The 13085-nt window shown below is 36.7% G+C and overlaps 2 protein-coding genes across 2 annotated transcripts; one reads left to right on the plus strand and one right to left on the minus strand.

Annotated features, from left to right (window-relative positions):
* The first annotated feature begins 1049 nt into the window (after nt 1-1049).
* On the plus strand, nt 1050-7667 carry LOC121050738. The gene is made up of 2 exons (XM_040511761.1): nt 1050-1083; nt 7190-7667. The coding sequence occupies exons 1-2, from the start codon at nt 1059-1061 to the stop codon at nt 7540-7542; spliced, it is 378 nt and encodes a 125-aa protein (XP_040367695.1). The 5' UTR covers nt 1050-1058; the 3' UTR covers nt 7543-7667.
* Nucleotides 7668-8943: 1276 nt separating this feature from the next.
* LOC112176014 (KRR1 small subunit processome component homolog) lies at nt 8944-10504 on the minus strand. Its single transcript, XM_040511455.1, has 6 exons — nt 10406-10504; nt 10222-10320; nt 9764-9856; nt 9444-9491; nt 9320-9378; nt 8944-9214 (listed from the first exon to the last, which is right to left on the minus strand). The coding sequence occupies exons 1-5, from the start codon at nt 10502-10504 to the stop codon at nt 9340-9342; spliced, it is 378 nt and encodes a 125-aa protein (XP_040367389.1). The 3' UTR covers nt 8944-9214; nt 9320-9339.
* Nucleotides 10505-13085: the final 2581 nt, after the last annotated feature.

The raw sequence follows: 13085 nt of genomic DNA on the forward strand, positions 1-13085 counted from the left end.
CGTCATGATGCTCAGCCATCAAATACTAGCGACCTTTCTAGCTAAAGTAACTGCCTTCAAAGGGACAATAAGATCAAGTACCAAAAACTATTATCAAGCATTGAAATAAGTATAGAGAATATATTAAATCATATTTGGTCATACTTGTAATCTAATGTTTAGTTTGTAGATACTGTTAACACATAATGACAGTTTCTTGATGGAATAAACTGACATGAATGGCTAATTGTATATCTGTTGATCAGATTTGGTCTCTGCTAATACACATGTTGTTTTCTCATTATGAAAATAGTCTCATTAATTAGAAGAGAAGGCTAAAGGTGGACCTAGGAGAATAATCAAATGGACAACTTGAGTGGTTCAAGTAAAATTGTTATTCACTTTCCTAGAATGTTTTACACAGAAAGTTTAATTTCATGTATTCATTCTGAGGTAGTCTACAATCTTTAATGTGGGTACTTTCACCATAGTGATTTGTTCACGATTATGGCTTGAAATATCTTACAAAGGCAACAACAACGCTCTAAAAGATGGTGACAAGAGTACATTTGCACTAGTTCACCGTCGAAAAGTAGCCGTACATTATAGATCCAACCAAGCCATTCAGAATGTTCATGAGTTTACGCTCAGCTTGATTATCCTATCAAGTTTAATGTTGAGCTTAAGCTGAAGTCATTAATTTGACGAACATGAGCTGAACAGTCAAATACAAGTTAAACTCAAACTGTATCGCTAAAAATTAAGAAATGGATGCAAATTGATATATGTTTTTGTTTAGGATTTTACTTTTGTCAAATGGACTCAACATGGGCCAAAACTAAGCCTTAAAGACCCGGCCCAGTCCATGGTCATGCATGAGTGTAGGAGAAGAAAAACCAAGAATACGGGACTAGGACAGTAGGTCTTGATACGAAAAAAAAAACACTACTAAAGAATTATGTCGCAACCGACTTACGCGTTGTATATAAAACAAAGAAAAGGAAACTTGGTGAAGCCCAAAAACAAAACCAAATTAACGAGAGCCAGAGACTCCTCGTTAACTCAGCTAAGTTATAGAAATGGCGAAATCAGCAGCAGCAGCAGGCAGGAAGAGGAAGAGTTCAAGTGTTTCGGACTCGGAAATAATAGACGCAGCAAATCTGCTCATACAACTCAGCGGAAGCTCCGATACGATTTATTATTACGACGCTGAAGAAGAAAGCGTTGGTAAAACAACGCCAACTGCTCATCCCGTTGATCATGATCAGGTGTCTTCTTCTCCCTTTAAATATAGAGTCTTTGAAGAGGAAGATGAAGATGAATTGGGTTTCGGTAAGCGAATTGAGAAGAAACGATTTCGCTTGATTTCGGATCTGTACGAGCAGACGAAGCCTCTCAAAAATGGTGGTGCTGTAAATAGAAGGAAAAGGAGGATGGTGTAGTGTTGTTGCTGCAAGACTAGCTAGCTTCCTTGAACTGTAATGGAGACATAAGATACAATTCCTGCTTAATTTTGATGTACACGCATGTTTCTGTAAATGAAGACTCGTTTTCTCGTTTGTATCTGGGTTTCAAAATTTCGTTTCATTTCGCTATCGTCATCGTAATTCAAGGGCGCATACAGAAAGATCGATGAAAACATTGTTGTGCTTATAACTTATAATCTCTGGGTATTCGATTTCCCTGAAACATCGATCAACACATCTAGGTGGTATCGTTCAAGTAATAAATTCTTCATTAAGCAACCCAAGCAAGTAATTAGTGATTTTTCTTCTAGTTATGGTGGAACGTTTCAGATGACACGTACTATCACGCTACTTTGAAAATTTTCATTTTACAAAATTCCAATTATCCAGAAATGATATGGAAAATGAAGAGGATGTTGGGGTTTCATAGCATGTTGTTCTATTAATTTGGTGTGAAGTTTGGAAGGATTGGTGGCTTTAGTTGCTTGCTAGTTGAGATGCAGATTATATATATGCAGCAAAGGAAATACATGCCATGATTAATTTTACTACAACTACATGAGTGAAGAGTCTAATTTCTCGTCTATATTTTTGTTGCAAGTTAGTTTAGTACCTGGAAGTTGTCATGGAGATCAATACAAGTCCTTAATCGGAATCAAACTGTTAACTAAGATAATCTTATAATTAATTCACTAAAGATTTGAAGAACAATATAGAAGAGAAATACAATTCGAAAACAACTCGATCATTTATCTTTTTCATCACTCTAATGGCATTATTACTGATATTGATAATGATGCTAAAATAAGTTGAAAATAACACAATATAAAAACATATCTCTTGATTAGTAAGGCTGGAGGAGAATGTTTGATTCAAGATGAGTTATAAGGTTGAGACATCCGTAAATTGCCCTTAAAAGTAGATTCACTCCTTGGAGACAATGCATGTTTTGGCGTGACTGTGAACATTTAAACCGAATTGAACGCTATATTAAGTGTTATGAAACTATTGTAAACCTTATTCAAATGAAACTTAACCCAAATGCACCATCTACATGTCCGAGATTGAGATTTTCTTCACCACCACATCCTCGTTCTCCCTCACTATACTGACAATGCTTTTGTTCCTGTTGTGTAAAAACAAGTTAGGCAACCGCTTCGGTGCGAGCAGAAATTCGTGATCGCTATAGAAGACGAATGTGGCCTTGATATTGTAGTAGGCGAGTCCAATCTTGCTGTTAGGGTTTATGGGCCAGTAGTGTGACTTTCCACCATATGGTTGTCAACTCAGTGTCTGGAGTCATGTTAAGTAGGGATACCACAGCCTAGTTGAATTGAAGCTCTTGTCCTTGGGGTTGTAAGTTGTTATGCTCGAAGGAGCATTCAACAATTGTGAATATGAATCTCTAACGATGAATTTTCAGGCTAAGGCAACTACGACGCTCTAGATGACGGTGACAGGAATACATACGCACTAGTTCACCGTCGAAAAGTAGTCGCACAGTATAGATCCAACTAAGCCATTCACAATGTTCGTGAGTTTACGCTCAGCTTGATTATCCTATCAAGCTTAATGTTGAGATCAAGCTCGAGTCATTTATTTTATTTTACAAACACGAGCTGAACAGTCAAACACGAGCTGAATTCAAAATGTATCGAGCCAATTTATAACCTTAAAAATTGAGAAATGGATCCAAATTGGTTTAGAAAATCTTAGATAGGGCAGGCGTGGCATGTGGCTGGTACACCCAACCAATTAGTGCCCATGCATGGGAGGTAGTGGGGGATGTTTTGGATATTTCATTTTTAATAAAACAGAGATTTAAGAGACAAAAAAACATGATTGACCAGGCGTACTAATTACGTGGCACGCCTGCCTTATCTATAAATTTGATATAATGTTTTTGTTTCAAATTTTATTTTGTCAAAAGGAGTCAACATGGGCCAAAACTAAGCCTTTAAAGACCCGGCCCGGTCCATGGTGATGCATGAGCGTAGGAGAAGGAAAAACCAAGAAAGAAATAAAAAAGCATTTCCGTATCTTACAAGGACTAGCCGACTAGGTCTTGATACGACAAAGAAAAAAAGAAAAAACAATGCTAAAGAATTATGTCGCGCAACCGACTAACGCCTTGTATATACAGCAAAGAAAAGGAAACTTGGTGAAGCCACGTACAGACCACAACCCCAAAAAATCTTTTGCCAGGGACTCCTCGTTAACTCGGATAAGTTATAGAAATGGCGAAATCAGCAGCAGCAGCAGGCATGAAGAGGAACAGTTCGAGTGTTTCGGACTAGGAAATAATAGACGCTGCAAATCTGCTCATACAACTCAGCGCAAGCTCCGATACGATTTACTACGACGCTGAAGAAGAAAGCGTTGGTAAAACAACGCCAACTGCTCATCACGATGATCGTGATCAGGTGTCTTCTTCTCCCTTTAAATATAGAGTGTTTGAAGAGGAAGATGAAGATGAAGTGGGTTTCGGTAAGCGAATTGAGAAGAAACGATTTCGCTTGATTTCGGATCTGTACGAGCAGACGAAGCCACTAAAAAATGGTGGTGTTGTAAATAGAAGGAAAAGGAGGATGGTGTAGTGTTGTTGTTGTAAGACTAGCTAGCTTCCTTGAACTGTAATTGAGACATAAGATACAATTCCCGCTTAATTTTGATGTACGCGCGTGTTTCTGTAAATGAAGACTCGTTTTCTGGTTTATATCTGGTTTTCAAAATTTCGTTTCATTTCGCCATCGTCAACGTAATAAATCATGGGCACATACAGAAAGATCAGAAAACATTTTTCAGCTTATAACTCATAACCTCTGGGTATTCGATTTCCCTGAAATATCAAATATCAACACATCTAGGTGGTATCGTTCAAGTTATAACTTCTTCGTTAAGCATCCCAAGAAGTAATTAGTGATTTTTCTTCTAGTTACGGTGGGACGTTTCAGGAACCATTCATATACAGTGCAGAGTTAATGCAAATTGATGTTGGGATTTCATAGCTAGGATCAGTATTGTTGATGATTAATTAGTTTGTGATTAGCTTATTGCATGCTGTTCTATTAATTTGGTGTAAGGTTTGGAAGGTTTGGTGCGTTTAATTGCTTGCTAGCTAGTTGAAAACTTGAGATGCAGATGATAAGAAGCAAAGAAATACATGCTATGATTAATTTTATTTCAGCTAGCTATATGGGTGAAGAGTCTGTACTTTCTCATCTATAGTATCTGAAAGTTGTCATGGAGACCAATTTGATCAAGCCATTATTTTATATGAAATTGATGTGAAACAATTCTTGTAGTTAAAGTTAAAAGGTCAAAATATGACAGAAAATTAACACGATATGGAGTTTCATTAGTTATACTGAAGTTTGTGGTAGTAAAATTAATTCGAAGAGTAAGTTGGAGTAACAAATTTTGTGGTTCCACATAGAAATAGGACGCATTTGATTGAGATGCTCTAAATCTAAAGATGAACTCAATCAAATATGACATATTATAAAGATGAACCCTCACGCAAGAAGGAAATTATCATAAAGATGAAATCTGACGCCGATCATTAGATTGGAATAATGGAAAAGTGAACAAACTGATTTAATTATGTATATCCATGCATGCAATGTAAATCAAGATCGAGAGTATGCAACCAAACTGTTATTTTTCTTTGGGGAAATTCATCTACTTCTGGGATTCATTGGATCAGTTGGAACCGCTTTTGCAATTCTAAATCGAATATTGGTGGTTTGGGTTTTCGTCAGCTTGAGGACTTTAATGATGATCTATAGCTAAACAAGCTAGGACGGCGCCTGTATAAAAATCCTAATGCTCTTTGGGCTCAAGTTCTTAAGCATCGTTACTTTCCGAATTGTTCTTTCTTGGAGGCATCTAGCTAGGGTTCTTCCCCATCTAGGTTTCTGTTAACTGGACCTGGTCTAGCAAGAAGGCGAATTCGATCGGCAGCTTATTGTGTTGCTGCTTTTGCTTATAGGAAAGTGCGTCCCCCCTCTTTCCTTAATTCATATTCTGTTTTGTACGATGCTGATCTATTCCCCCCTTTGTGTAGTTTTAATTTGGAGGTGGACTTTGGTTGAGGCCAGTGCCTTTGTATCTGCTTTCTGTTCTTTTCCATAGATTGCTTGTTTACCCAAAAAAAAAAAAAAAACTGTTAACGTCTTATAATTAATTCGATCACTTAAGAACTGAAGAACAATAGAAGATAATACAAATGCAAAACAACTCGATCATGTACATTTTCATCATCCTAATGGCACTTGGAATGAACAACTGTTGGCCATATATTACACTAATAATAAATATTAATATTCGTAACGATGCGTTGATGCCGAAATAAGTTGACAAAATACAAAACTTTTATCTCTTGATTAGTAAGGCTTGAGAAGGATGCTTGATTCAGAAGTTCGAGTTTAATTAAAGTTGAGGCATGTATAAATTGTAATTAGAAGTAGATTTAGTCTTCAAAGACAATATTTTGGTGCATGTGACACTAGCTCATCTATATGTGGGACACTTAACCGAATTGAACACTAAATTATTGAATGTTATGAAACTATTGTGAACCTTATTCAAAATCAAACTTAACCCCAAATGTCACCATCGACATGGACGAGATTGAGCTTTTCTACACCACCACATCCTTGTCCTCCTTACCATTCCCAGCTGACACTAATAGTGCCCCCCTGTTCAAAAACAAGTTAGGCAACAGCTCGTTGCGATCACAGATTCTTAGCGGCCATAGAAGACGACCGAGGCCTTGAGATTGTAGTAGACGAGTCCAATCTTGTTGTTAGGGTTTATCGCCAGTATCGTGACTTCCCATCGAATGGTTGTTGACTTAACTCGGTTGGCGTAGTTATGTTAAGTTAGGATACCGCAACCGAGTTGAATTGAAATTTTGGTTTTCGATGTTTTAACTTGTTATGCTCTACAGAGCATTCAACAATTGTGAATATAGATTCCCTGAGGACGAATTTGATAGTTAAGGCAACAATGACACTCCAGAAGATGATGAGACATCTATGTATTTAGACCAAGGAATGAATAGACTCACGCTAATGACAGGAATACATTTGCTCTAGTTCACTGTCGCAAAGTCGGAGCCCAGTATAGATCCAATTCCAAGTCATTCACAATGTTCATGAACTTTACAAACTGAATATATTAGAGTTTAAGCTCAACTCGATTATCCTATCAAGCTTAATGTTGAGGTTAAACTCGACTCATTTATTTTACGAACACGAGCTTAACAGTAATCCACAAGTCAAACTCGAATTGTATCAACCTGATTTACAAGCCTAATAATTTTAGACACGGAACCAAATTGATATATTTGTGTTCCGGATTTTAGTCTGTCAATGAGTTCAACATGGGCCAAAGAAGCCTTAAAGGCCCGGCCCAGTCCATGGTCATGCATTCTTGCAGGAGAAGGAAAACCAACAATATAAAAAAGCATTTCTGTATCCTACAAGGACTAGGTCTTGATACGAAATAATAATAATAATAAAGAATAAATGCCGCACCGACTCACGCCTTGTATATAAAGCAAAGAAAAGGAAACTTGGTGAAGCCACAAACCACAACTTCGTCAAACCACAACTTTGTAAACAAAACCAAACGAGAAAAGGAAAGCTGGAGAGCCCGAGACTCCTCGTTAACTCAGCTAGCTTTTTGTTATCGAGATCGCACGGTATCCTTCAGTTAAGTTATAGAAATGGCGAAATCAGCAGCAGCAGCAGGCAGGAAGAGGAAGAGTTCTACAAGTGTTTCGGACTTGGAAATAACAGACGCAGCAAATCTGCTCATACAACTAAGCGGAAGCTCAGATACGATTTACTACGACGCAGAAGAAGAAAGCGTTGGTAAAACAACGCCAACTGCTCATCCCGATGATCATGATCAGGTGTCCTCTAATTCTGCCTTTAAATATAGAGTGTTTGAAGAGGAAGAGGAAGATGAAGTGGGTTTCGGTAAGCCAATCGAGAAGAAACGATTTCGCTTCATTTCGGATCTGTACGAGCGGACGAAGCCTCTTAAAAATGGTGGTGTTGTAAATAGAAGGAAAAGGATGATGGTGTAGTGTTTTTGTTGTTGTTGTTGTAAGAGTAGCTAGCTAGCTAGCTTCCTTGAACTGTAATGGTGACATAAGATACAAATTCCCGCTTAATTGTTTCTGTGTAAATGAAGATCGACTTGTTTAATTTCCGGTTTGGATCTCATATGGGTTTCGAAATTCGGTTTCATTTCGCCATCGTCAACGTAATTCAAGGGCACATACAGGAAGATCGATGAAAACATTTTTTCTGTTTATAACTTGTAACCTCTGGGTATTCGATTTCCCTTCAATATCAACACATCTAGGTGGTATCGCTCAAGTGTTATAACTTCTTCGTTAAGCATCCCAAGCGAGTAATTAGTGATTTTTCTTCTAGTTATGGTGGGACGTTTGACACGATCACCCTACTTTGAAAATTTTCATTTTACGAAATTCCAATTATCCAGAAATGATATGGAAACTGAAGAGGATATTCAGGGAACTATGTTTTTCTTGGGAAGTAATCAAACGATCAACTTCTGAGATAAAAAAATCCCAGGCCTAATTACTAGCTGAAATTTCTTGCTATCTATTGCAATTTGAGTTCGTAGGCCTATAGAGCTTGTCTAGATTTTTATCTAGAGACCCATAAGCATTTTCGAAATAATAAAAGCTGAGTTATAAAAACACTTAAAAATGATTTTGACTTTTTGAGAAGCACCAGACAAGTATTGTTTTCTAGTAAAGAAGTGATTTTTAGGCGTCTTTGAAATGCAATCCCAAAGATGCCCTTAATTGTAGCTCATGGGTTAATGTTTGTGAGGAGTGTAGAACTGATTCTGTTTCTTGCCCTTTTGATGTGCATTGCACCTCTTTACAAACATGGTGTGTTTTGGAGATTGCTATTTGCTACTACTGTTGGGGCCATATTCCTCTCAAATTTTCCAGATAAATTCTGTCCGCACAGAGTATAACTATACCCTCAATAAGTACAAATAATGGACTTGGGATACATTTGATTGAGCTTTTCAACTACAACTAAGTTTCATGGTTGTGGTTTAGTTTTCTTAATATTTGACAATAACCTGAATTTTATTTCACCATGTGGCCAATAAACTCGGTACTTTATACGTTTATCTAACTTGCAAGAGAAGTAGGGTGAACTGAAGACAAATTAAAGTTTTAAACATTGAATTCAAATCATTCCCCAGCTTCTAAATGTTGATGATAATAGCATTAATTGTATAACAAATACTAGTCCAGGGTGACTATATAAACAAAAATAAATGAAGTAAAAAAAAAATTAAAATAAAAGAGTTATTGAAGAGAACCGTTTGCAGAAAGAAAACGATCATCTTTGTTGTTAATTTGTTTGTTATCGTAATTATAGAAATCATATAGTTGTTGGTCCTAATGTCTCTTTCAACGAGGCTAGAATTTGCTATCAAGTACAGTAGTCCATTAGTTCCTGAATTCGAATGACATCAGACACACCCATATATTACACTGAACGTCTGAAACTTTAACGGTCTCATGATTCTTCATCAGCCCATCTCAAAATTGACCTGAACATCCTCATCATGACTTGAGCTGCGGGGGTTTACGTCTACACTCCCATTGCACAAGTCGGTTGACGCCTCCAATCAAAGCAACATTGCACAAACTTGCTGAATTCATCCATTTGTTCATGCGGACCGCAGACAGTAATAAGATTTGGCTATTCAACATGCAAGTAAAGATCATTATATTAGTATAGTCTAAGAATACCCAGAAAAAGAAAAAAAGTAAACCATCTGAATCACCAGGGAACAGTATTCCTTACACTAGTCCTGACATCACAGTTCATGACTCTTGCCATTTCCTGCACCACTGGGAGTTAAACTGTCAGATAGAACACTAAGTTTAGAGTGGGAAGATCAGTAAAACAAACTTTAGTGTGGATCTACCTCTAAACCGTGTTCAACTCGTGGCCAAACCACTTGATCAAATTGCTCCTGTACAAAGCAAAAATTAGAAAAGCCTGACAAGTGAGCTGTTGCCAATATATTCCCAAGCATTAACACAGCATATTCCCCAAATTAAGCCCAAAAAAAAAAATTCTAAACCTTTCCAAAGTCTAAGAAACACAAAGATTATGATGTTATACATGATACTACAGAAAATGCCTCATAAAACATAGGTCCAAAAGCTAGATGGCAGATACCTGCTACAAACATAGGAAGGAAAAGAGAAGAAAAAAAGAGAATTTAATTATGCAATTACGCACCTTGGTGATCCCATATTTTAAGCAAAACCCGCCATACTGAGACCCTGTCCGGATGAAGTCATAGTACATACTGCCTTCCAGCACTTGTATTGCCTGGGGAAAAACAGTGGTGCACTCAAATCAGAAAACTCAGACAGAACCGGCTCAAATAAAATAAAACAGATCAATTCCATTTAAAAAAAAAAAATTGCGAAGAACAAAAGGTATAATAACAAAAGATAGCAATTCACATGAAGAATAAAATACTCTGACAAGAAATTACACGTCTATGGGATCGCTGTTCACCATGAAGTAGATATTGTTAAGGTCCTATTATTAACAAGCTCTTGCATTAAAATAGAGATCACAGAAAAAAACTAAATACCTTATTACACCTAAGCTACCATTAGAATCATCAGTACAGGTCAGGTCATTAGTTATTAGATAAGATAAAAATAAAAAGGGATAGACCATTGTACCTTAGAAGGTGGAATACCAACTGACAAAAGTTTAAGAACGTCCAAAATCTTTGATTCCCCGGCCTTTGTGGTTACAGACACTGTTATGTAAAACTCGGCCTGACAATAATTCCAAAAACATTGAACCATACACAATTTCAAAAACAGCACAACATTTTCATAAACAACATTTATCATGGCTCACCGCAACCAGTTTGCACGAAATGTCATGCTTTTGTAAGCACGATTCCACAATCGACCAATCATCATACAACTGAGTTGCTGCACCAAACAATTTGCTCATAGGTTACAAAGCATGTGTTCTATTTTAATGAGAAAAAGAAAAAAGCATAAATGGAATGAGCTCACATGGGAAAAACAAAAGAATGAATAAAACAAAGACCTACAGCAATGGAAACTTATGCCCCAACAAAGAAATACAGTGGATTTAGGTTGTGTTATGTGGACATAAGAATGGTGAACTTGTTCTTATAGGTTGTACCATAAGACAGCTGAGCATGCCCAAATCTCACAAAAACGAGTATAATGAAACACAAGGTACATTCAATAAGTAAAGCCAATCCCAGAATATACATGCATGCATATATGAACAATAATCAGTATGTTGTAGAATATAATAGTTCGGCATAGAACCAAATTTTTATTACTATTAAGAATCATCAGAGGCCATCACCAAGTGTGATTTGCCTTCAAAACTCTCATCTTACTTAAATTACTGAGCAGCCTGAAAAATAAATAGAACAAGAAAAAGGCCAGGGTACCTTGTAGTCGGGAAAAGAATGTTCAGAAGGAGCTGACTTCAAGCATGTGCAACGACGACCCCGATTTTTCCATCTCCATGTGCTTGACGTGTGGATCTTCAATATTTTCCAGCCCTCGTGATGCAGAATTATAATCCATGCAGACGGTCCCAGCACACACATTATGAAGAATGCAGTTTACCACTGACTGCCTGAACAATTCTAGTGAAGTATTCCCCACAGCAGCAACAGTGTAATGCTATTCATTTACAGAAAAATTAGAATAAAAAATTCATAGTTCTCACTTAAACTGGAGGAAGATTATTGAAAAGATGTACAAATTTTATCCCTCAAAATTACAAAGGAACAATCACTTACATTGAGAAATACATTACATTCCGCCGTTTCGGCGACTGCCTGCATCCAAATTATAGTACCAAATAGTTAGAAACAACAACTAGCCGGAAGAACCAAAAATCTGCATATCTATCATAATTTAAAGTTAAATACATCCTGCATCCACTCAGTAACAAGCAATTCGGACACTTACCTGTAGGGAGTGGCGAAGACATTCCCATCGTATAAGGTATTCCTCCTGCACCCAATAGAAGAGATCAGATAGCAAAAAAGTGAGCTTCAGCACATCTAAAGCATTGCTAATTAATCCCACCCCATCCAAACTACACTACACAGTACGCTTCCAGAAACATATTTGATAAGCAGACTGACAAGTTAGATTTGTTTGATAAAAATCAACAATACCCACCTCACTGATCCCAAAGTCTGAGCAAATCCCACCTTCTTGATTCCCAATTTTAATTAGGCGAGTTTCCATACTACCATCCAATATTTCTATTGCCTGAGATCAACATGTCATTCACTTAAATAAAAAAACTAATACAAAATATATAGCAAAAATTATGTCTCAATTATGTGCTTATTGTCCAAGATTCATTACATCCAACAGCCTAACAGAATATAAGGAAGTTACATTGAAAGAGAAAAATTTATTACCATATATATGACTTAGAAATATAAGAGACCATTTGAACTTATAGAATGGCTCCTCAGTAATTAGATTAGAAGACAAGAACAAAGGATAGGCCATTGTACCAGAGATACTGGAACATGAGTTGTTGACAAAAGTTCAAGTAGCTGCAGAGCCTTGTCAATGATATCTGGCTCCTTAGTACATCTCGTTGTTGTGAATGCCATGGAATCCTTCTCCTGAAGGAACAATTACATATATACATCAAAACCATAAATGTTCGAAGCACAGCTGATTTAGTCTACAGTAGATTTTATAAAATAATAATAATAGTAATAGTAATAATGATAACAAATCTGCAAACACAACATATAAAAAGTTATTTATCATGACATACTTGCATGAAATGCCATAGTTACTTAGGGAAGACTCCAGCATTGACGAAGCTTCTAGCAACTTTACTGCTGAACAAATAAATGCAAATGCTCATAAAAAGGAAAGTATGAGTTCCTTTTAAATAATAAGTAGCCTCTTGGCACATACTATGTCTGTACTAATTGGCTCTTAAAATAAAATGAAAAGGGGAAAGGAAAAGGAAGTGATCGAAAGAAATTAAAATGGCGGTTTTTTCCCCCATACAAGCAAACTGATTACCATGCCACCCTAACTCAATAATATATACTGCATTTATTGGGTTTATAAACTTAACCAGCTCAGGATGTATAAGATAATAACAATAAATCCCAAGGTCAACAACTAATCAAAAAAGTTCAAATGCAAATTAATATAATAAGACCTGTGTTTAGTGTTCTTTCAAGCTAAACTAAAGGTAAACTAATCCTAAGGGGGTACGGATGCCACTAGACAATGAGAACATTTCACTAATATATAATTTACTACTTATTATTAGGAAAAGCAACTGGAGCATACATTGCATGCAGCAACTCAATGTGGTTATCCAACATATGTCTTTATATGTGCAGTTCATGTGAGGAAATTCACCAAACAGGAGGAATTAACAGGTTTGAAAACCAAATTTTAATGGGTAGCTATGAAGAATGAGAACCACTGAGCAGCCCAACAACAAAGGAGATTACACAAAAAAGAGAGTAAGGCACCTCGTTCTTCATGGACTA

This window comes from Rosa chinensis, chromosome 7, assembly GCF_002994745.2.
Source record: "Rosa chinensis cultivar Old Blush chromosome 7, RchiOBHm-V2, whole genome shotgun sequence".
NCBI classification, from domain to species: Eukaryota; Viridiplantae; Streptophyta; class Magnoliopsida; order Rosales; family Rosaceae; genus Rosa; species Rosa chinensis.